Here is a 20,943-nt window from a genome sequence, read left to right as displayed (position 1 = left end):
CGGGAGTCCCGCTCGTCACGTGACGCGAGCCCGCGGCGAGCGATGGGGGGGGGGTCCCTCGGGTGCGTCGCGGGCCGCCCGCGGGCCCCCCGGGACCGGGGCAGCGGCTCGCGAAGACGCCGACCTCTCCCGTCTGTCCGACCTCCTGCGGGAAGCCCGCCTGGGTTGCAGGAGACAAAAACACAATCAGAACCGTTCCTCGAACGTCGCGGGCTGTAGGAAAGGAGCTCGGAGCTGAGGGTTTGGAAGCGGCGCGAGGCGACCGGACCTGCGGTGTCCGTCGGGCTCGGGCGAGAGTGAGGTGCGGAGGAGCCTCAGTTTCTCCTTCCGGAGGGTGTAAGGCTGTTCTGCGCCCCACCCGGGGCCTCGTGCCACTCCTTCACGGAGTCCTGTTGATAATTAAAATAAGTGAATGTGAAAGGCTTCGAGAGGCGGCGAGCCCACTATGCAAATGCGAGATGTAGACCGAGGCCCGCTTTGTTTAAAAACGGGGTTTTTCAGTAATGACTTTCCCGAGGCGCGCTCAACTTTTTAAGAACGCAGAAGTTGTGTGTGCATACGCCCCTTCCCGGCTTTCTAAACCAGCCCCTGTCCAACACAATGTGATCCCTCTCAAGGCGCAAAGCGGGGGGGAAAGGTCGCTTGGCCAGCTGGAATTTGCCACGGGAGAATGCAGATCTCAAGGGGCGACCTAGAAGACCCTTTGTTCTGCACGCGGGACTGTCAAGATGTATCTGCACTTGTAGTTCCCGAGTCTGTATTTTTACAGCCCCTTGACGTTCATGGCAGCCAGAGTTCCTGCTTCAGGTGTTAAGTTCCTTCCTGGAAAATGGCAGTGGTTAAGGGAAAAAGGTCTGTACGCTGTTCCATCCAATACTAACTGGCTCTGAGCAAGTTTAGTGAACTATTCTTTGCATGTAATATAGGCAGAGGTCAGGACCACCACAAATACCAGCTCATAGGTGCTCCTGGTTGCACAGGGTTCCAGAAACGCAGTATTCAAGACTATTAACACTGTTTGAAAATGTGAACTGCGGGTACAGCTTAGTGGTAGAGGGCTTGCTTAGAACGCATGAGGCCCTGGCTTCCCGGCCCTAGCATGGCTTAAAAAAAAAAAAAAAAAAAATCCAAGCTTGAATCTTCTCCCAGGATAAAGTTTGTAAGCTCATGACAGCTGTTTTTAAAAAGTTTTTGTTGTTTCCTTTAATTTTTCTAGATTGGGTGGTTGAGGTAACCAGGAGCCTAACCTCTAGATCATATGAAGTTAGCATGTTTTAATAATTCATAAGCAAATGTGAGATTGTGAGTTAGTAAAGGTAGAGAAAAGATAGGGAAAAAAGGGGAACCTCTGTGTGGTGGAGCCAGAGTGTGGCTTGTGCTGAGCTGAAGGGAAGGGCAGGTGTGTTGGGTGGGTTTAGGAAAAGTGGGTGTAGGCTTGGGAATAGTGGGTGGTCCAAGCTCATGGAAGAGGACCCAGAAGAGAAGAAGTGAAGTTGAAACTAGTAAAACCACTGAGGTACTAGTTGAAAGCCTGGGTTGCCACTGTTAGGGTCTTTTTTTTTTTTTTTTCTTTTTGCCCTGATGAAGTTCAGGTGCTAGGCAAGTAAGTGCTCCACCACTGAGCTCTACCCCCAGCCCATCACTTTGGGTTTTTTCTTTCTTTCCTTTTTTTTTTTTTTTCTTCTCTTTTCTAGTACTGGGAATTGAATCCAGGGGTGCTCTACCACTGAGCTACATTCTCAGCTCTTTTTTCTTTTTTTGGTACTGGGAATTGGACCTAGGAGTGCTTTACCACTGAGCGACATCCCCAGTTTTTTTTTTAATTTTTATTAGTTATTGATGGACCTTTATTCATTTATTTGTTTATATATGGTGCTGAGAATCGAACCCAGTGCCTCACATATGCTAGGCAAGCACTCTACCACTGAGCCACAACCCCAGCCCCAGTTTTTTTTTTTTTATTTTTTAACAAGGTTTCACTAAGTTGCTTAGGGCATTGCTAAATGGCTGAGGCTGGTCTTGAACTTGTGATCCTCCTGCCTCAGCCTCCTGAGTTGTTGGGATTACAGGCATGTGGCACCACACTCAGCTATTTCTTATTTTGAGGTAGGATCTTGCTAAGTTGCCCAGGCTGGCCTTACTCTTGTGATTCTCCTGCCTCACCCTCCTGAGTAACTGGGGTATACAATGTTCCATTGTGCCCAGCCCAGGCTTATTTTTTAAAATAATATTTTTATTAGTTGTTGATGAATCTTTATTTTATACATTTATTTATTTACATGCAGTGCTAAGGATCAAACCCAGTGCATTTCACATGCTAGGCAATCACTCTACTACTGAACCACAACCCTAACCCAATCCTGTTTTTGATTGGAGATTAGGACCACTGTAGAAACAGCATGTCCGGGAGAGCACCCTGACTCCTAAGATGGAAGACTGGAGGAATGGTCCTGGGTTTCCTGGGTACCAGTGTGTGACATTAACATTGTGACCAGTAATCTCCTCAACTCTAAAATGGGACCACTGATTCTGATAACGCTGAGGAAATTGAAGGGGATAATCTTCCATTCTGAAAAAGGAAACAAATCAAAACCATGAGTCTTCCATACAAAATTATAGAAAATTTTTCAAAGAAATCACTTGGGCCTAAAATATTTTTGTTTACTCAGGTGCTGTGCTGTAAAATGTCTTGGTCTTTAAATGTGCAAGCATACGAACTGAACTAACAGATTTGGTTATGATGGTTAGTTGAGATAAAAGAGGTCTCAAAATGGATTTTAAATACCAAGAAAAGATACATGAACTTAGTCATGTAGGATAGCTCATACACTGCTTATTATCAGTTATCACTTTAATGAGCCTTAAAATTAATTTATTGCATTCATAATAACTTTCTGCCAGGAGCTAAGTTCTTTGATCGACCAAATATAACTTCAGTCAAGTCACCAGTTAACTTCTACATTGCTAAATTCCATTATCTTATATGACCTGTCAGCAGCCTATGACCCAGCTGGTCACCCCCTTTTCCAGAAAGGCTTTCTTCAGCTGCTCTCTGGGACACTACACTCCCTTGGTTTCCCTCCTGCCTCACCAGTTGTTACTTCTCAGGCCTTTGCTGGTTCTTCCACTTCTCCCCAACCTCCCAGGGTTTAGTCCTGCAAAACTTGTCCATTCTAACAGAATATGGGCCCCACTGCTAGACATCCCTGTCTCAGCTTACTTGTTCTTCCTCTGGAAAACCTTGGCACCCTCAAGATCATATTGGCTCTTCCTTCCCAGGGGTTCACCAAATCCTATACTTACCCCCTCTCCCTTAACACAATTCACATCATCTTGCTCATCTTATCTTTCACACCAAAATAGGAGCTGCTTACCAGAGTATTATGTAATATACACAGTATTTTAATGGCTTGACAGGTTGCTTTGATCCAATCCTTTTTGCTTTGTTGTATTCTGTGGTATGGATGTACTGTAGCTTATTTTACCATTCATCAGTTGAAAGACATCTGGATTGTTTCCAACTTGGGAAATTTATTATAAATGGAACTTCTATGCACAATAGTGTATAGGTTTTTTAATGCCCCCAAGTGCTCTTGCTTGGTCATGTGATGTTTATTTTTAGAAGAAACTGCCAAACTATTTCTAGAATGACTCTACCATTTTACATTTCCACAAGCAGTGTATGAGAGATCCAATTTCTCTGCATTCTCATCCACACTTAGTATTGTCAGGATTTTGTATTTTAGCCATTCTAATATGTAAGTGGCATTTCATCATGTTTTAAAATAAGTTTTCATTCTATTTATTTTTTTTTAATGTGGTACTGAGAATTGAACCCAGTGCTTCACATGTGCTAGGCAAGCTCTCTACCACTGAGCCACAACCCCCAGCCCGCATCACGTTTTCTTAAACATTTTTTTAGTTGTAGATAGACACAATACCTTTATTTATTTTTATGTGGTGCTGAGGATCCAACCCAGTGCCTCACACAGGCTAGGCAAGTGCTCTACCACTGAGCTACAACCCAGCCCTCCTCATGGTTTTAATGTGCATTTCCTTCATGGCTAATGATGTTGAACATCTTCTGATGTCCTTATATCCTTTTTTTTTTTTTTTTTCTGCTGAAGGGTCCAAGACTTTTGCCTATTTTGTAATTGAGTTGTTTATTTTCTAACATTTTTTGGAGGTGCCGAGAATTGAACTCAGGGGCACTCGACCAGTGAACCATATGCCCAGCCCTATTTTGTATTTTATTTAGAGACAGGATCTCACTGAGTTGCTTAGCACCTTGATTTTGCTAAGGTTGGCTTTGAACTCATGATCTTCCTGACTTGCCTCCTAAGCTTCTGGGATTACAGGTGTGCACCACTGTGCCTGGTTATTTTCTCTTTTTTTTTAAAGAGAGAGAATTTTTTAATATTTATTTTTTAGTTCTTGGCGGACACAATATCTTTGTTTGTATGTGGTGCTGAGGATCGAACCCAGGCCGCACACATGCCAGGCAAGCGCGCTACCACTTGAGCCACATCCCCAGCCCCTATTTTCTCTTTTTTAAAAAAATATTTTTAAATGTAGATGTACACAAAACCTTTATTTATTTATTTTTATGTGGTGCTGGGGATCAAACCCAGCGCCTCACATGTGCAGGCAAGCACACTGCCACCCAGCTCTATTTTCTAAGTCTTGAGTTCAGAGTTCTTTACATATCCTGGATTTTTGGACATGTGACTCACAAGTATATTCTCCTAGTCTGTGGTTTATTTTCAGAGCAAAAAGTTTGACATTTTGACAAAAGTTCAGTTATCAATTTTTCTTTTATAGATTGTGCTTTTGGAATCATGTCTAACAACTCTTCACCTGATCCTATTTCATGAAGACTCTTCCCCTGTCTTCATCTAAAGGTTTTATAGTTTCATGGTTTACATTTAGATCTACCATTGATTTTGTATTACTGAGGTTCATTTCTTTGCCTATTTCTCCAGTTGTTTCAACACCACTTGTTGAGGACCAACCTTTCTCCACTGAAATGCCTTTGCATCATTGTTGAAAATGAATTGGCTGTATTATTTCTGGATTCTGTATTTCACTATATTGATTTTTGTGTCTATCCCTCTGCCAGTACCACACTTTCTTCATTATTTTACACTTAAATAGTCAAAATTCTATGGCATGATTCCAACAACGTTTTCAAAATTGTTTTGGCTAATCTACTTCATTTGCTTTTCCATATTAGTTTTATTTTTATTTTTTTTTAAGAGAGTGAGAGAGGAGAGAGAGAATTTTTAATATTTATTTTTTAGTTCTCGGCGGACACAACATCTTTGTTGGTATGTGGTGCTGAGGATCGAACCCGGGCCGCACGCATGCCAGGCCAGCGCGATACCGCTTGAGCCACATCCCCAGCCCTCCATATTAGTTTTAAAATAAACTTCTCTATATTGGGGCTGGGGATGTGGCTCAAGCGGTAGCACGCTCGCCTGGTATGCGTGCGACCCGGTATGCGTGCGACCCGGGTTCGATCCTCAGCACACATACCAACAAACATGTTGTGTCCGCCGAGAACTAAAAAATAAATATTAAAAATTCTCTCTCTCTCTCTCTCTCCCCTCTCTCACTCTCTCTTAAAAAAAAAAAACTTCTCTATATCTACAAAAATTCTTGAGATTATCATAAAACTATAGATCAATTTGGAAGGACTTGGTATCTCTACTGTCTTATCTTCCATTTTAACATAAAGACCCCACACTTGTGGTTAATCAAAGAATCTGAAGCTAAAGAAGAAAACTGCAGGATCTAGATGATGTGGGGCTAAGTTCTCTTTCCAACCTTTGGTCCAGTAAGTCAGACCCCGCCCATGGCAACTAGAGAATAGTCTGGAGAGCACAAACAAGCCAACTCACTGCAGACTTAACAATTTACAAGAAGACAATGGGTTTAACAACTCAATTAGCATTTGAGTGATGGGGAAGCCAAAGCCCAATTGTTCAAGGTCCCCAGTGCAGGTCTAAGTCCTTTCCAAGGGAACTGTCCAGAAGCTAAACCAATCTTGAACAAAGGCCGGTCCTCACAGGCCTTGGGGAGCTGCGAACCCCAGTCCTCCCCGCCAGGGGGCGGTACGTCTCTGCTCTGGGTTTCGGCTAGAGGCCGAAAAGCTGGGGGAGCTAGCAGAGGTGTGGGTGAGCAGTTCTTAAGGCTGGGCGCAGAGCGTGTGGCCCCGCAGTCAGGAGAGAAAGATCGGTTCCGTGAGCTACAGGGGTGTTCCCGGGCTCTTTCCTCGAGCAAGGTGGGGACCCGGCCTTTACTAAATCCCCCTTCGATCCTTGGGCTACAGGGACCTTGGGTGAGAGGTCAGCTGTCTACATCTACCCACACCTCTGCTGACCTTCGCGATCACGTTCTTCTGAACTCGCCCGCTGTCTCAGAATCCCCAGCTCAGGCCCCTGGGATAGCTAACTGCTGCTCTCCCCCGACTTCTAGACCCCTTCCGCCGCAGGGAACCCGGGATTGACCGAAGGAGCCCCGCCCCGCACCTCCTGGCTCCTCCCTCTGCCGCCCGCCCCGCCCCCGGCGTACACGTGTAGATCCCGTCACGCCCGGAAGCCTCGCGGTGCTCAAACTCCTCGCGCACTCGCGCGAGCGCTCAGGAAAGGGGCGGGGAGAACGGAGGCCGGGAAGGCAATTCGCGGACGGCTGGGCGCAGGGGCGCAGTTTACTACCCTATTTTGGGCTGGGGTCTGGCGTGCGTGTTGCGCACCGCCTTCCTATCCTTTCCGCGACTGAAGGTCGCGGATCGCAGCCTCTATTTGGGTTGCTCCGCATACCCTTGAGTGGGCTGGCGGAGCGGGCCGCGCGCCCGGAAGGCACTGTGGAGCGCAGAGGGTAGGCGCGGTAGAGCTGGCGGAGGGGGCGGTGGAGGTGCGTGAGGTTGGGGAAGACTCGACGAACGAATAAGAACCGGAGATGGGTAGAGAGGCTGGAAGGGAAGAGGGGCGTCAACCGTGCCCCCTCCCGGGTACACTCTTTGTACGGGAAGCGGGATGGGAAAATACCCAGAGTAACTTGTGACTCTCCCATCTTGTCCCTTTCCCATGCCAGGGTGCACAGCATGGCTGAAAACCGAGAGCCCCGCGGGGCAGTCGACGCTGAGCTGGACCCGGTGGAGTACACCCTTCGGAAAAGGCTTCCCCACCGCCTGCCCCGGAGGCCCAATGACATTTATGTCAACATGAAGACTGACTTTAAGGCCCAGCTGGCCCGCTGCCAGAAGCTTCTGGACGGAGGGACACGGGGTCAGAATGCATGCACTGAGATCTACATTCACGGCTTGGGACTGGCCATCAACCGTGCCATCAACATTGCCCTGCAGCTGCAGGCAGGCAGCTTCGGGTCCTTGCAGGTGGCTGCCAATACCTCCACTGTGGAGCTTGTGGATGAACTGGAACCAGAAACTGACACCAGAGAGCCACTGACCCGAATCCGCAACAACTCGGCCATCCACATCCGAGTCTTCAGGGTCACGCCCAAGTAATCGAAATGAAGCTGCCCCCCCTTATTACCCCCCTTCCCCCACCACCTCAGGTAGGCCCGGATGTGGCTGTCTTGACTTGGCTCTTTCACTGATGACTGCCAGAACTTGAGAACAGACCTGTTAAGCCGGGGTGGTAGAACACTCATCCCAGAGACTGAGGCTGAGGCAGGAGGAGTCAAAGTTCAAAGCCAGCCTCACCTACTTAGGCCCCGTCTCAAAAGAAAAAGGGCTGAGATGTGGCTCAGTGGTTAAGCACCCCTGGTTTCAGTCCCTGGTGCCAAAAGAAAGGCCTGTTCCCTCAGCTCAAGGACTCTGAATTGAGGGCAGGGAGGTGTATTGTCTCTTGTTGGGCCCCAACAGTGGATCTTTCTTGTCCTGTACAATAAAAACTACAAGTTGTGTTGGTGTCCTGCCACTCACTGCTACTGCTTCTTCCCTGTGCAATTCTGTGTGTCCCTGAATAGGGAGAGTAGTAAACTTTACAAGTTTTTTAGGTACAGGAGGGGAATCCAGATATTTCCTACAGAACACAGATTATGACATTGTAACCTAAACAAACTGTTTATTGGGTACAGAAGCCCAATAATCTCGATGTCCGCCTTAACATTTTTCATGCCCTCAGAGGAAGACTGGATGGATAAAGGCCACGTGCCTGCCTATGCAGCTGGGCTTGTTGTATGCCTATAGATTTGCCAGACTCCTCCCTGGTAATGGTTCCCAGGCACAGGAAAGGTGATTTAAGTGTAACCGACGTGATTCTGCAATCTGCATTTGGGGTAAAATTGGGAGTTCATAACCCACTTCAATCTAATGTATGAAATATGATATGTCAATAGCTTTGTAATGTTGTGAACAACCAATTAAAAAAAATAAAAAAAAGAAAAAAAAAAGGAAAGGTGATTTAAGGATGATGGAAGCAGATGGAATCTCCTAATGTCAGTCTCTGTGGAAGGAATGGACAGTTTTGACTGATTTAATTCCTGGTTCTGCAGGGCCCAGGTAGCTTCTGGGCAACTGGAGTCCAGAGCCCTTGAAGCCTTTCTGGCTAGGCTGTTTGGTGAGAAAGATAAGTCTCCCCTGAATAATTACTGGGCACACAGGTAATACATGCTTTCTCATTTGGGTATTTATGGGATGACCTGATCTTTCAGGTTTATCAAACCTGAGTCATCTCAAGCAGTGTTTATCAAGGTGATGGTGACAGGTTTGTGGACCTTGAGATCAATACACTGGGTCACAGCCTTGTTTTTAAAAGGCAGCTAAGCTAAAAAAATACAATTTAGTTTTGGGGGTGGGTGGGTACTAGGGATTGAGTCCACGGACACTCTACTACTGAGCTACATCCCAGGAATGGACCCCAGGGGTGCTTAGCCACTGAGCCACATCCCTAGACCTTTTTATTTTGAGATAGGGTCTCACTAAATTGTTGAGGCTGACCTTGAACTTGCAATCCTCCTGTCTTAGCCTCCTGAGTTGCTGGGATTACAGGTGTGCACTCCCATTTATTTTTAATTTATTTATTTTTGGCTCTGGGGATTGAACTTGGGGGTATTCGACCACTGAGCCACATCCCTAGCTCTATTTTGTATTTTATTTAGAGACAAGGTGTCACTGAGTTGCTTGGTGCCTCACTTTTGCTGAGGCTGGCTTTGAACTCAACTCGAGATGCTCTTGCCTCAGCCTCCCAAGCTGCTGGAATTACAGGCGTGTGCCACGGCACCCAGCTCCCATTTATTTTTTTTTTATTTTTTATTTTTTTTAAAGAGAGAGTGAGAGAGGAGAGAGAGAGAGAAATTTTTTAATATTTATTTTTTAGTTCTCGGCGGACACAACATCTTTGTTGGTATATGGTGCTGGGGATCGAACCCGGGCCGCACGCATGCCAGGCGAGCACGCTACCGCTTGAGCCACATCCCCAGCCCCTCCCATTTATTTTTTTAAAATTAAAAAAAAAATTATTTCGAGACATGTTCTTGCTAAATTTCCAAGGCTATCTTCAAACTTGTAATCCTCCTGCCTTAGTCACCAGAGTAGCTGAGTTTATAGATGTGTGCCACTGTGCCTGCTGGTATTATTTTACTGAAGCTTTTTCAATCAGATATGTACATGTAGTTAGCCTTCTTTATCCACAAGCTCTGCATCTTTGGATTCAATTGAAAATATTAAAATAGTGTGTATTAAATATATAGACTGTCTATTCTTGTCATCATTTCCTGAATAATATATCAACTTTTTACACACATTTACATTGTCTTGGGAATTATAAGTCCTCTAAAGGTAATTTAAAATGTATATGAGGGCACAGTAGCACATACCTGTAATTTAGCAATTTGAGAGACTGATGCAGAAGGATTGCAAGCTCAAGGTCAGCCTCAGCAACTTAGGGAGACCTTGTCTCAAAAAGGGCTGGAAATGTAGCTCAGTGGTAAAGTGCCCCTGGGTTCAATCCCCAGTACCAAAATAAAATATACAAGAGGATGTGGACAAATTCTATGCAAATCCTGTGCCATTTTATATAAGAGGCTTAAATATCCTTGGATTTTGGTATTCTCAGTGGGGTCCTGGTACCAATCCCACTCAGACACCAAAAGATGATTGTATACACATGTGTACTAGTTAGGATATAAATTTTGGTATTGACTATTGTTTGAAGTCTTAAGAGTTTGAAAGCCTTGGAAGGTTAGTAACTGAATTTTATCATAGTTACTATGAAGGTAATTTGGTTTGAACCTGAAAGCTTTACAGGCTCCTAATTGAAATCTCTTCCCCTGGCTTGTGTATATGGCATGGCCCATACCTGTAAGGACTTCAGCACTTAATGGGGAAGTGGACACACATACATTTGTGAATGAGTAAGATGTGTAAGAAGTAATAGTTGCTATGGTAATAAAAGTGAAGACATGCTAAGGGCTGACTTCCTGGTGGGGTCCAAAGTGGCTTCACCTTTGACCTGGTATTGAAGGATAAATAGGAGTTTGACAGGCAGTAAAGAGGGAAGGGGCAATCTGGCAGAGAAATCAAGGGGGACTCATGAATAGGCAGGGCATGTTCTGGAACTAGAGGGACAAAAGGTGCCTAAGAAGCAGGAGGCACTGGGGAGATGAGGCTGCTGACATTTCTGTCATCCTCCTCCCTCCATCACCCTTGACTGCAAGGCTCCCTTACTCTGGAGCCCCCAGTAGTTCCAGTAGCATAGTAGGAAGCCTGCAAGGAACTGAATGGCCTGTGTGTCTCCCTGCACGTATGTGTTCTTGTCTGCGCTCCTGGCCTGGGCCCAGCTGAGGTGGTGGCAGGCAGCCGTTTTGCACTTGGTTTGTTTTGGCAGCTCCCACTCCTGGCCGATTTGTTGTTTCTCTTCCATGTTTCCCTACTGCTTGCCAGTGGGGCTTTCCTCAGTGGCCTCTGGGGAACCAGCCCATAGATGTTGCTACTGAAGCAAGAGGGACTGTTGGCTTTAGAAAGTGGGAGCAGGTAGTGGGTGTGAACCAGGCTCATGCATCTGTTGGGTCCATGCAGAGTGGGTGGAGCAAAGAATCCTTGTGTCTTTAGGGACCTCTGCAGAGAGGCCAGCCCCAAACTCTGTTCCCTCTACTGGCTCTCTGACCTCCACCTTAGCTTAGTCCCACAGAGGAGGTGAGAGGACACAAGTGTGTCAATCCTTTTTACTCAACCGGTGCAGACCCCACAATGAATGGGAAATGAACTCCCAATTCAGAAACAGATTCCAGGAGGTCAGATTCAAATCCAAATGCTTATCTTGGAGGAGGTGTAGACATTCGCATATCATCCATAGCATCTTTGAGCACCTGCTATTTGTGGGGATCTGTGCTGGGCTCCATGCCTTCCAGAAGAGGTATTAAATGTTGGTCCTGTAAAGTCCAGTGGGAAGCAAGACAGATTTAAAAAGACAAGTAATTTGCAAATTGCTTGGAACTGTCCTAGTAATAGTAAGGGCTCAGTCAACAGGGCTACTATGGAGTGGATTGAAGCCATCTGGCTAAAAAATGATTTTAGGCATCTTAGACTGGGGAGAAGGGAAGGGAAGTGATGTCTGGGCTATTAGTTTTGTCAGGCTTTTGATGGTGCCAGGCATAGAAAGGGAGAGGCCAGGCCCTTAGGACACAGGAACTGGTTTAGACTGGCTGATGACTTTCCTAAGAAGGCCCAGCACTTTGTCCCAAGTGTGTTCCTAGTGCTTGGTCAGAAGTCGGAGAACAATGTCATGTTCACAAACCCTTGAATCTCTGGAGGAGTCGGACAAGTATGTTCAAACGTAGTTCCTCAGGGCAAAGGGTGTCCAGTTACACAGAGATTTGGGGCAAGACCCAAGAAAAAAGAATGAAAATGGCCACTTACAACTCCATCTCTCTAATGGCATTATGGGTACTTTGTAGTTTGGGTTTCGGTTTAACTGTGTTTTCTTGTTGTTCAAAAATTACATATTGTTTTTATAATAAGAAAATGTTGGGGCTGAGGATGTGGCTCAAGTGGGGGCGCACTCGCCTAGCATGCATGGGGCACTGGGTTCAATTCTCAGCACCACGTAAAAATAAAATAAAGATATTGTGTCCACCTAAAACTAAAAAATAAATATTAAAAAAAAAAGAAATTGTTGATTTTTGTACAAAGCCTGTTCGTGACTGGTCCCTTGTTCTCTAGGTAAGGTGATCAGGGAATTAATTACAAAACTGAGGGATAACCTCAAGAAATGCTTTTCTGGTGAATGAATGGTAGATGGATGCATGGATGGGTACACAGGGGATACCTGCTGCTTCACTGAAACAAGCCTCTAATTCTCTGAGATATCAGATGTCTTGTCACTGGAAATACACAAGCAGAGGGTGAACCTTCACCTTCCCAGGACCTCTTAGATCTCTTCCAACTCAGAGTCAGTGAGTCTTGTTTGTTGCAAGAAAAATACACTTTCCTGAAAGGACTAAAATTATTTGCTGGCTATGAACTAAGACACAAGCCAAAGAGCTATTTACATCAGATTAGGGGAATACTTGTGGGATCAAACATCAAGTTCTGATAGTTCATTAGTTCTTAATGAACCATGAACAATTTGGGAATATATTTGCTAAGTTTGGGTGTTGAAGCGTATGTCTAAGGTTGCTATAAGCTTCCTTGAAGTAGAGTGTGGACTACATTCCTATATAGGAACAAGAGCTCAGTGGAATTCATGCAAAATCCTCATGAAGTCACTAAGTTCTGTGTTAACAAAATGAAACTTGTCATTATAACCATACCTCTGGAAAGGTCTACATGGCAGGAAAAAATCCTTCCATTTAAATTGCAAGACACGTTTTTGGTTTTGTCTGTGCAGTTCTGGGGTGGAACTGAAGACCTCTTACATGCTAGGCAAGTACTCTACCACTGAGCTACACCCCCAGAGCATTTAATTTTTTATTTTAAGACAGGGTCCTATTAAGTTGCCCAGGCCAGCCTTGAACTTGTGATCCTCCTGCTTCAGCCTCCTGAGTACCTGGGATTATGGTTGTGATAATAACATCTGGCTCAGTGGTGCTTTTTTTGAAATTAAGACTTTCTAATTTTGTTTTTGTTTAGACAGAAAAGCTACTTTGGACTATTTACCAGCCTCATCTTCTGATACAGGATTAGTAATATAGGAAGGGGCTTGAGAATATTTCACAGTACTTAAGAACTGGAATCCTAAGATGTGGTCTGGTACTTTCTGCAGAAATCTGACAAGATGTGGAGGTCTATGGTGCTGTGGGAGCCTGAAAGGACTCAAGTATTTGGGGGATTTAAGACATAAATAACCAGGGAAGGTGATCCTGTAATGTTTCAGGGCTTGTTTAGGGTATGCCCAAAGGTCTCACTCAGACCAAGGTCACTGGGGCTTCTCTGGATCTCCCCAAGAAATACCTGGTGGGCCCCAGGCTTTGAATAAACCAAGTTTTGAACTGTCTTGATCTGCCCCTTATCCACTCACAGCTTTTGCAGGGAGTGAAAACTGTGTCCAGGTGCTAGTTGCTGAAGTGTGGTCAAGGGCCCTCTATTTGATGACCTTTTTCCAGCAAGATGCATGGTCAGGGCAGCTACTGTACCAAAGGCAAGGTGCCACGAATCTGTCGCCAACTCCCAGGAGGGAACGGTAGACAATGCCAGAGGAAGACCGAGGACTACAAGAGTAATAATAGCTGTGTTCTTGATTCATATGCCAGATGTCCTCTAGTCCGTCACAGCCCTGGGAAGCAATGCCCATCATTTTTGCCATCTCTATTCTACAGAATCTCCATTCCGAGAAAAGGTCACCTGGCCAAGATAGGTGCCTGGCAAGTCAGTAGCAGAGTTCAGGTCACCAATTCAGCTCTGATGTTCACCAGACAGCCCCTTTCAGCCACTGAGCCCCTTCACAGAACTGCTTGCTGAGAACAGAAACCTAGAGGTCTGATTCTGTTGGCTGCTTTATGACCAAGAAAGCATCCCTTGCCTCAGTTTCTCCAAACTAACCTTGAAAAGGACTCGGCCTTGATTCTCCAGCAGGAACCCCTTCTCCAGCATTCTTGCTTCTTTTCCAGTTCCCAAGGGCCAGGAAGCTCCCCCCGCCACACACACACCCCTTCTCAGGACCCCAGCCACCCTACTTCCCAGCACAGAAGGTCTTCTGGGCCGGCTGGCTGAACTCCTGAGCCAAGAAGCCACTGCTTGGAAAGGAGGCAGGATGGGGGGCCCAGAGGCCCCCCTCTCCCCAGCCAGACTCCATGCAGCTGGGGCTCCGTGCTGCCTGGGGTTTAGGACAGCTCAGGGGGGTTGTAAATTTGTTTCTACTTGGATCTTCAATTTGAATTGGCTGCCAGGAGGAGTCTGTGGAACAGAGCCTGACTCCTCCCCAGCCACCATCTTGTCATAACTGTCCCTTTCAAGCTGGGCTTCATGGCTGCCTACTTAGAAAGGAGATGAGGTTTCCCAAGTCCAGGATCCCAGGAAGATAGCTGGCCAGAAATGGCTCACTCCTCCAATTCTCTGGCTGAGGAGCCTGGCACGGAGATACCCATGGAATACTCCCCACGGCAGAGTAAGGACCCTAAACAGGCCGGGTACTTGGCAGGAACCAAGTTATATGAGACTTTCCATATACTGCCCTTCCTTCTCTGTGTACCAGGACACCTGTGGCACATGTCTAGAGAGAGTATCCCTCCCAGCAGAGACTTTTAATAAATATCTCCTGGAGTTTTCAGTGCTAGACTGACAGATGGACACAGTGGCTCTGACAACGAGAGACCTGAGATTGTACCTAGATGATGGCAGAGTAGAGGAAGGAGACAACTTTCTGCTGTGGGAATGGAGAAGAGGAGGGGAAACTTGGGTTTGTGATTTGAAGAAAAAGGGGAGATAGTGTGGGAAGGTGACCCAGGAGGAAGGCTCAGTTAGGAAAGGGCAGGGGGCAAGCATTGGAGTGAGCTCTGGGGATGGAGGGAGTAGGAGTGGGCATTGGGAGAAGGTGCTGGGAAGTTGGGTGGGTGACAGGACAGGGAGGTCCTCAGTTCCAAAGCAGTGGGGAGCCACCGCAGATTCCTGCTCAGGGGAATCACACAAAGGGGGCTGTTCAATGGGAAAGTGAACGAGGGTAGGGTTAGGTAGGGAGTCGATGGGGAAGTCAGGGAGGAGACCCCCTTAAGAGTTCCACGGCTGGGTCAGCACCACACCAGAGAAATACAGCAGGCAGATGGAGGAGCATTGGGTGGCAAGATGGGGGGCACTGGAGGGGGAGCTCCAGGTACCCTCTTACTTTCTTCCTGTTCCCCAGGGTCCCCTGCCACCGAGGACAGATGAATGGGTCCTGCTGGGGTGTATCCAAGTACATCTGGGTTGTATTTGGACCCCAGACCAGCCTCTGCCCTCAGTAGGATTACTTTGGCACTGGGATTGGGTGTGGGGAGGACCACAGGCCTCTCCTCCAACTCCCTGCCAAGCTGTAATCTTAACTCTCCAAAGGTCCCAGGGGACAGGTCACCTTGTCTAGCAGGCTTCATCACCTAAAGGCTGGTGGCCTGTCCCGTCTCCCTTCCCTTCTGGTGGGCAGGAACCCAGGGATCTTGACAAGTCACTGTGAGAGGAGGGGCAGGTCCCACAGCTCAAAAGGCTCCACCCTTTCCTCAAGACTGTGTCCTCCCCACCCCCAACTGTCCCCGACCCCCTCGTCATAGTTAGGTCAGGACAGTGACGCAGGAGTCAGGGGCCCTGGAGAGCAGAGTCTATTGGGGGTGTGTGGTCAGGACAAGGCGCACGTGCAGATGAGTGTGGACGTGTGTGCATGTGCGTGTCCTGCAGCTGGGTCCTGGGAAGGGAGCACAGCTGGGCTCTGAGTGCCAAGCCAGGACAGTAGGTTCAGGGAGGGCCCAGAGCAGGCTGGAAGTGAGCAGAGAGAAGGGGCCAGGCCCTCGATACCACCAGCCATATGCTCATCTATACCCCTTTCCTCTTTCCATGCCCCCTCTTGGATCATGTTCTCCCTCACACACCTTTACGGCTCCCTCCTTCACCTCCATCTGGTCACCTTCACCATGTGGCTTCCTGAGTGGCTTATTGACAATGGCAACCTCTTGAACCCTGCTTCTGCCTTTCTGCATTCTGGGCCTTTTCTCCTTAATTCATTTTTTTTTTTTTTTTTTTTTTGTATCAGGACTGAACCCAGGGGTGTTCCTGAGCCACCTCCCCAGCCCTTTTTATATTTTATTTTGAGTGAGACTTTAAGCAACTTAGTTGCTTAAAGTTGCTGAAGCTAGCCTCAAAATTGTGATCCTCCTGCCCCAGCCTCCTGAGCCACTAGGATTATAGGTGTGTACCACTGCACCCAGCTCTCCTCAATTCTTGATGTCATTTGAGATCCTTTATCTTGTATTCACTTGTGTTCCTTGTCTCCCAATTAGAAGTCAGCTTCACCAGGGCAGGCATTTTTTAAAAAATACTTTTGTTGTTGTTGTCAATAGACCTTTATTTTATTTATATGCAGTGCTAAGATTTGAACCCAGTGCCTCACACATCCTAGGCAAGTGCTCTACCACTGAGCTACAGTCCCAGCCCCAGGGCAGGCATTCTTATCTGGTCATTCACGACTCTGACTTAGGTCCCTGGCCACAAGTGAGTGTATGAACTCCACAGAAATTTCTTCAATAAGTGAATGAATGTTTCCTACTCTTTCAAACAGAATCCAAATTCCTCAGAGTGGCATTCAAGGCCCTTTACAACCTGACTCCTCGCAGGCTTCACTCTGGCCTAATGTCCCACCTCTCCCTCCTGCTCACTCCCCCAGCATACTAGCCTCCCCCTCCCCCTGGCATCTGCCATGGAAACCCTCCTCACTCTTCCAGGCTAAGCTCATAGTTGCCTCCACCTTCAGACTGCCTTAACATCTCCCAGCTGGAGGAGAGTCCACCCCTCTCCCAACCTCTTCCAGCTCAGATCTGCACACCTTGCTCTGTGTACCCAACTTATCTCACTGCAAACTCCAGGAGGTCAGAAACTCCATCTCAACACCCCTTATTGTCTTGCAAAGTATGTAGCAAATGACTGCAGAAAATAGGCTGGGGATGTGGCTCAGAGGAAGGGCACTTGCCTAGCATGCATGAGGCCCTGGGTTCAAGTTCCAGCACTGTAAAACAAAACAAAGCCCCCAAAGCCACAAAGTAGGTACTGAATGCATGCATAAGAGATATCTGATATCATGAGACCTGGTAGGGAGTTAGAGAACAGATATAATGCCTGTGTTTGTAGGACTGGCTGTCTTTCTGACCTCCGAGAGAGTGAGGATGGTACTTTCATCACACCCATTTGACAGTTCAGGAGGACACAGAGGCTCAAGTATGAGGCCACTTTCTAAGATTCCAGAGGCCAACTAGCCTTGGACTCCTGCTCTAGGGAACTTGCCCCTTTGCCTCAGGGGTTCCAGAAGCCAGGAAAGCTGACCTGTAAATCCCATTCCCATCACCTCTTGGGATTAGCTCTTCCTGGTTTTTAAGAATTTTGCCACAGAGTTTAACGTATACCACAGGTCACAAACCCTGATGTCAAAGTGCAGGAGTGTCCTGAAAGTTAACTTTTTTTGTGGGGGGAGGGTTCAGGGTCCTGGAAAGTGAGGAGTGTGGGGAGAAAAATCTCCAACCCTTGCTCCATCTACTCCCATTCATCCCTCCAGATGGACAACACCGACCCTTAGACCACATCCTGGGACTGTGAGAGGGAAGGCCACCCAGTTGTTTCCAGTCTTTCAGATCCAACTATTTTGCCAGAACCCAGGAACCCAGCTCCGGGACCAAGACTGGGACGCCCCCCAGGGGCAGTGTCCGGTGCCCAGCCTTCCCTATTCAGCCCTCCTCGCCCAGGTCCAGGCATTCTGTCCATCCCGCGTGTGCGCACCCCGCTGGCTCCCCTGCCGGATCCCAGGGTCGCGGGGGCAGATCCGTGCCCGCACGTGCGTCTGCAGCTCCGGACCCAGGCGTCCTGCCCCCTGCTCCGACCGGGGGTGGCCCACACCCCTGGCGACCCCTCACGCACTCAGCCTCATCCCCACCCCCACCCGCGCACGCACACATGCTGATAACAACCCCGACCCCCGGCCGGAGCCGCAGTGTCCCCGGGCCAACCCTGACCGGTCGCTGCGTCGTGCCGTCCTCCCGGACCCTGGCCAGGGCCACCACCGCGCCGGCTCTCCTTCGACCCCGGGCTCGGCGGCCGCGACGTGCCTGCACCCCCTGGACACGACCCCCTCCTCCAAGCCCGTGGGGTGACCCTGCCCCACCAGCTTCCAGGGATGAGGGCTCCTGGCGTGGGCGCCTGCCGAGCCCCTGGGCGCTGAGGGGCCCCGCCAGGCGCGGAGATGGGGGTGCGCGGTGAGTACTCGCGGGCAGGGGGAGCTGCTGTCGCCCGGGCCCCTGTTTGAGGAGGGATTTACCTTTGGGGCTATTGGCCGGGAGGTGGCTGGGTTCAAGGACCTGCGACCTGCTAAGGACCCGCGAAGGGGGAGGGGGTGGGGCAGCCTCCACGTGCATGCAGGGCTTGGGGAGCCCCTGGGAATGGCAAAAGCTCAATCTGGAGCCCAGGACAAGGTTTGGAGGTTCAGGGAGCAGAGAGGCGCTGCTCTGTGGGCGGGGAGCCAGTTGATCAGCGGATACCTGGTCCTGGAGCGACAGCCAGGCTCTGTGAGCGGGAAGCTTCTGTCGCGCCGGGATTGAAGTTTGGCCCGAGAAGTGGATGCCGGTCGCTGGGGGGTGGGGTGTGCCGGCGCAGCGGGTTTGAATGAAGGCAAGCCCGGCAGAGCCTGAGCGCCCGCGAGGCTGGGCTCTGCAGGGACTAGCTGGCCGCAGGGGCGCGGGATGACCGAACTTGCCCCTCCAAACCCACCCTCCCCTCCCCTCCCGGCCTCACGCTCAGCCTGGCTCTTCCAGAATGTCCCGCCCTGCCGCTCCTGCTGTCCCTGCTGTTTCTTCCTCTGGGTCTCCCAGTCCTGGGCACCCCTGCACGCTTCATCTGTGACAGCAGAGTCCTGGAGAGGTACATCCTGGAGGCCAAGGAGGCCGAGAATGTCACGGTGAGGCCCCCTCCCTGGCACATGCCACAGAATTGACTCTCAGGACTCCAGGGGTCTCCTTCCTGGCACTGGCACTTCCACTCCCACCCCCATAAGAATATTAAAAACTGGTGGTCCCCAAAGTATATCTGGGAGCCAGGTAAGGGGCAAAGCAAGAGTGGCCTGTGTCCTGGGGGCCCAGGACCAGAGCCCTTGGGGGTCCTGACTCCTGGGCTGTGTTTTTCAGATGGGCTGTGCAGATGGCTGCAGCCTAAGTGAGAATATCACTGTCCCAGACACCAAGGTTAACTTCTATGCCTGGAGGAGAATGGAGGTGAGTTTGTCTTTTCCTCCCTCTTGAGGGGGGTCTAATTTTGAGACCCTCATGGGGTGGAAGAGAAAACAATAGAAAAGAAATGGAGAAAGGAATATGTTCACTCATTCATTTGTCATTCGTATCCAACACACCTTGCTTACTTTCTGTTTGCTATGTTTGGTGCACGGAGCTGCTGGGAGGGAGGGGGAAGAGGTCACTTGGGCCTCCTGACTCCAAGTCTCTGTTCCCTCTAGGTTGGGCAGCAGGCTGTAGAAGTCTGGCAAGGCCTGGCCCTGCTCTCAGAAGCCATTCTGCGGAGCCAGGCCCTGCTGGCCAACTCCTCCCAGCCATCAGATACTCTCCGACTGCACATAGACAAAGCTGTCAGTGGCCTGCGCAGCCTCACCTCCCTGCTCCGAGCGATGGGAGTCCAGGTATGTAGGAGGGGGTGTGGACACTTCTCCTTGCTCTTTCTGTAAGCTGGGGAAAAGATCCTGCCAAGAAATATGGGGGGCCTTCCTCATCCCCCCACCAATGCTGTCCCTGATCCCATTTCCATCTGGGGTCCCCAGCACTACAGTAACTTCCTGTTCTCTCCTGGCAGAGGGAAGCCGTCTTGCCTCCAGATGCAGCCTCCGCTGCTCCACTCCGGACATTCACTGTTGATACTTTGTGCAAACTCTTCAGAATTTACTCCAATTTCCTCCGGGGAAAGCTGAAGCTGTATACAGGGGAGGCCTGCAGGAGGGGGGACAGGTGACCAGGTGCCTCCACTCAGGCACATCCACCAGCTCGCTCACCACCTCTGCCTGTGCCATGCCTACCCTCCACGACACCCAATCCCCTCAAGGGGCTGTTTCTTCAGTGCCAACCTGTCCCACGGACACTCCAGTGCCAGCAGTGACATCTTAGGGGCCAGAGGAACTGTCCAGAGCTTAACTCTGAGATCCAAGAATGTCACAGGAGCAGCTGAGGCCCCAGAGCAGGAAGAATTCAGACACCAGCTTCAAACTCAGGGACAGAGCTGTGTTGGGGAGACACCTAAACTCACTTGGTGCCCTGCAGAACTGTGACATCAAGACAAGCTTTGAAGGCCAATACTTCTTTTCGCACCTACTAAGCAGGGACAGGAAGGACTGGAGAATTTAGGTGGTCAGCTGTGAATCCCCTAGGTCTCATGGGGACTCCGATGACTGCAAGACATTGGACAATAGGGGTGATGAGAGTTATGACAATGGAATGGGGGCTGGCTCCTGGCTCTCATGCGGGGGGAAGGGGGTCCTAGTTTTGTGTATTTTTCAATCTCACTGGCAAGAGCTGAAACCACCAACATGGCTCTTAGACTTTTCTGTTTCCCCAGGAACCCTCTATTGCCCTGGCTCTGCTCCTATCTTGGCAGAAGGGCGTCAGATATGGGAAAACAGAGTGGAGGGGGTTGGATCCTACGTGCTGCCTCACATGGCCTGTCTGACCTCTTGACCCCACTGGGCCTAAGGCCACAAGCTCTGCCCACGCTGGTCAATAAGGAGGCCCCATTCAAGGCTGTTCCTCAGTGGGCAGCTGCCC

At 49.0% G+C, this 20,943-nt stretch overlaps 2 protein-coding genes across 5 annotated transcripts; both read left to right on the top strand.

Annotated features, from left to right (window-relative positions):
- Nucleotides 1–70: 70 nt before the first annotated feature.
- Nucleotides 71–7,928, top strand: Pop7 (POP7 ribonuclease P/MRP subunit). Of its 4 annotated transcripts, none has more exons than XM_026413170.2 (2): nt 71–301; nt 7,096–7,928. In XM_026413170.2, the coding sequence occupies exon 2, from the start codon at nt 7,106–7,108 to the stop codon at nt 7,526–7,528; it is 423 nt and encodes a 140-aa protein (XP_026268955.1). In that variant the 5' UTR covers nt 71–301; nt 7,096–7,105; the 3' UTR covers nt 7,529–7,928. The 4 variants fall into 4 exon arrangements, with proteins under 4 accessions (XP_026268955.1, XP_026268952.1, XP_026268953.1 ...); XM_026413167.2 differs by lacking the exon at nt 71–301 and adding an exon at nt 324–852; XM_026413168.2 differs by lacking the exon at nt 71–301 and adding an exon at nt 6,644–6,879.
- A 10,443-nt stretch (nt 7,929–18,371) lies between these two features.
- On the top strand, nt 18,372–20,137 carry Epo (erythropoietin). Its single transcript, XM_026413216.1, has 5 exons — nt 18,372–18,384; nt 18,940–19,082; nt 19,309–19,395; nt 19,632–19,811; nt 19,982–20,137. The coding sequence occupies exons 1-5, from the start codon at nt 18,372–18,374 to the stop codon at nt 20,135–20,137; spliced, it is 579 nt and encodes a 192-aa protein (XP_026269001.1).
- The last annotated feature ends 806 nt before the right edge of the window (nt 20,138–20,943 follow it).

The sequence above is a fragment of the Urocitellus parryii genome, chromosome 9, assembly GCF_045843805.1.
Source record: "Urocitellus parryii isolate mUroPar1 chromosome 9, mUroPar1.hap1, whole genome shotgun sequence".
Taxonomy (NCBI): domain Eukaryota; kingdom Metazoa; phylum Chordata; class Mammalia; order Rodentia; family Sciuridae; genus Urocitellus; species Urocitellus parryii.
This window is presented reverse-complemented; position numbering and strand designations above follow the sequence as displayed.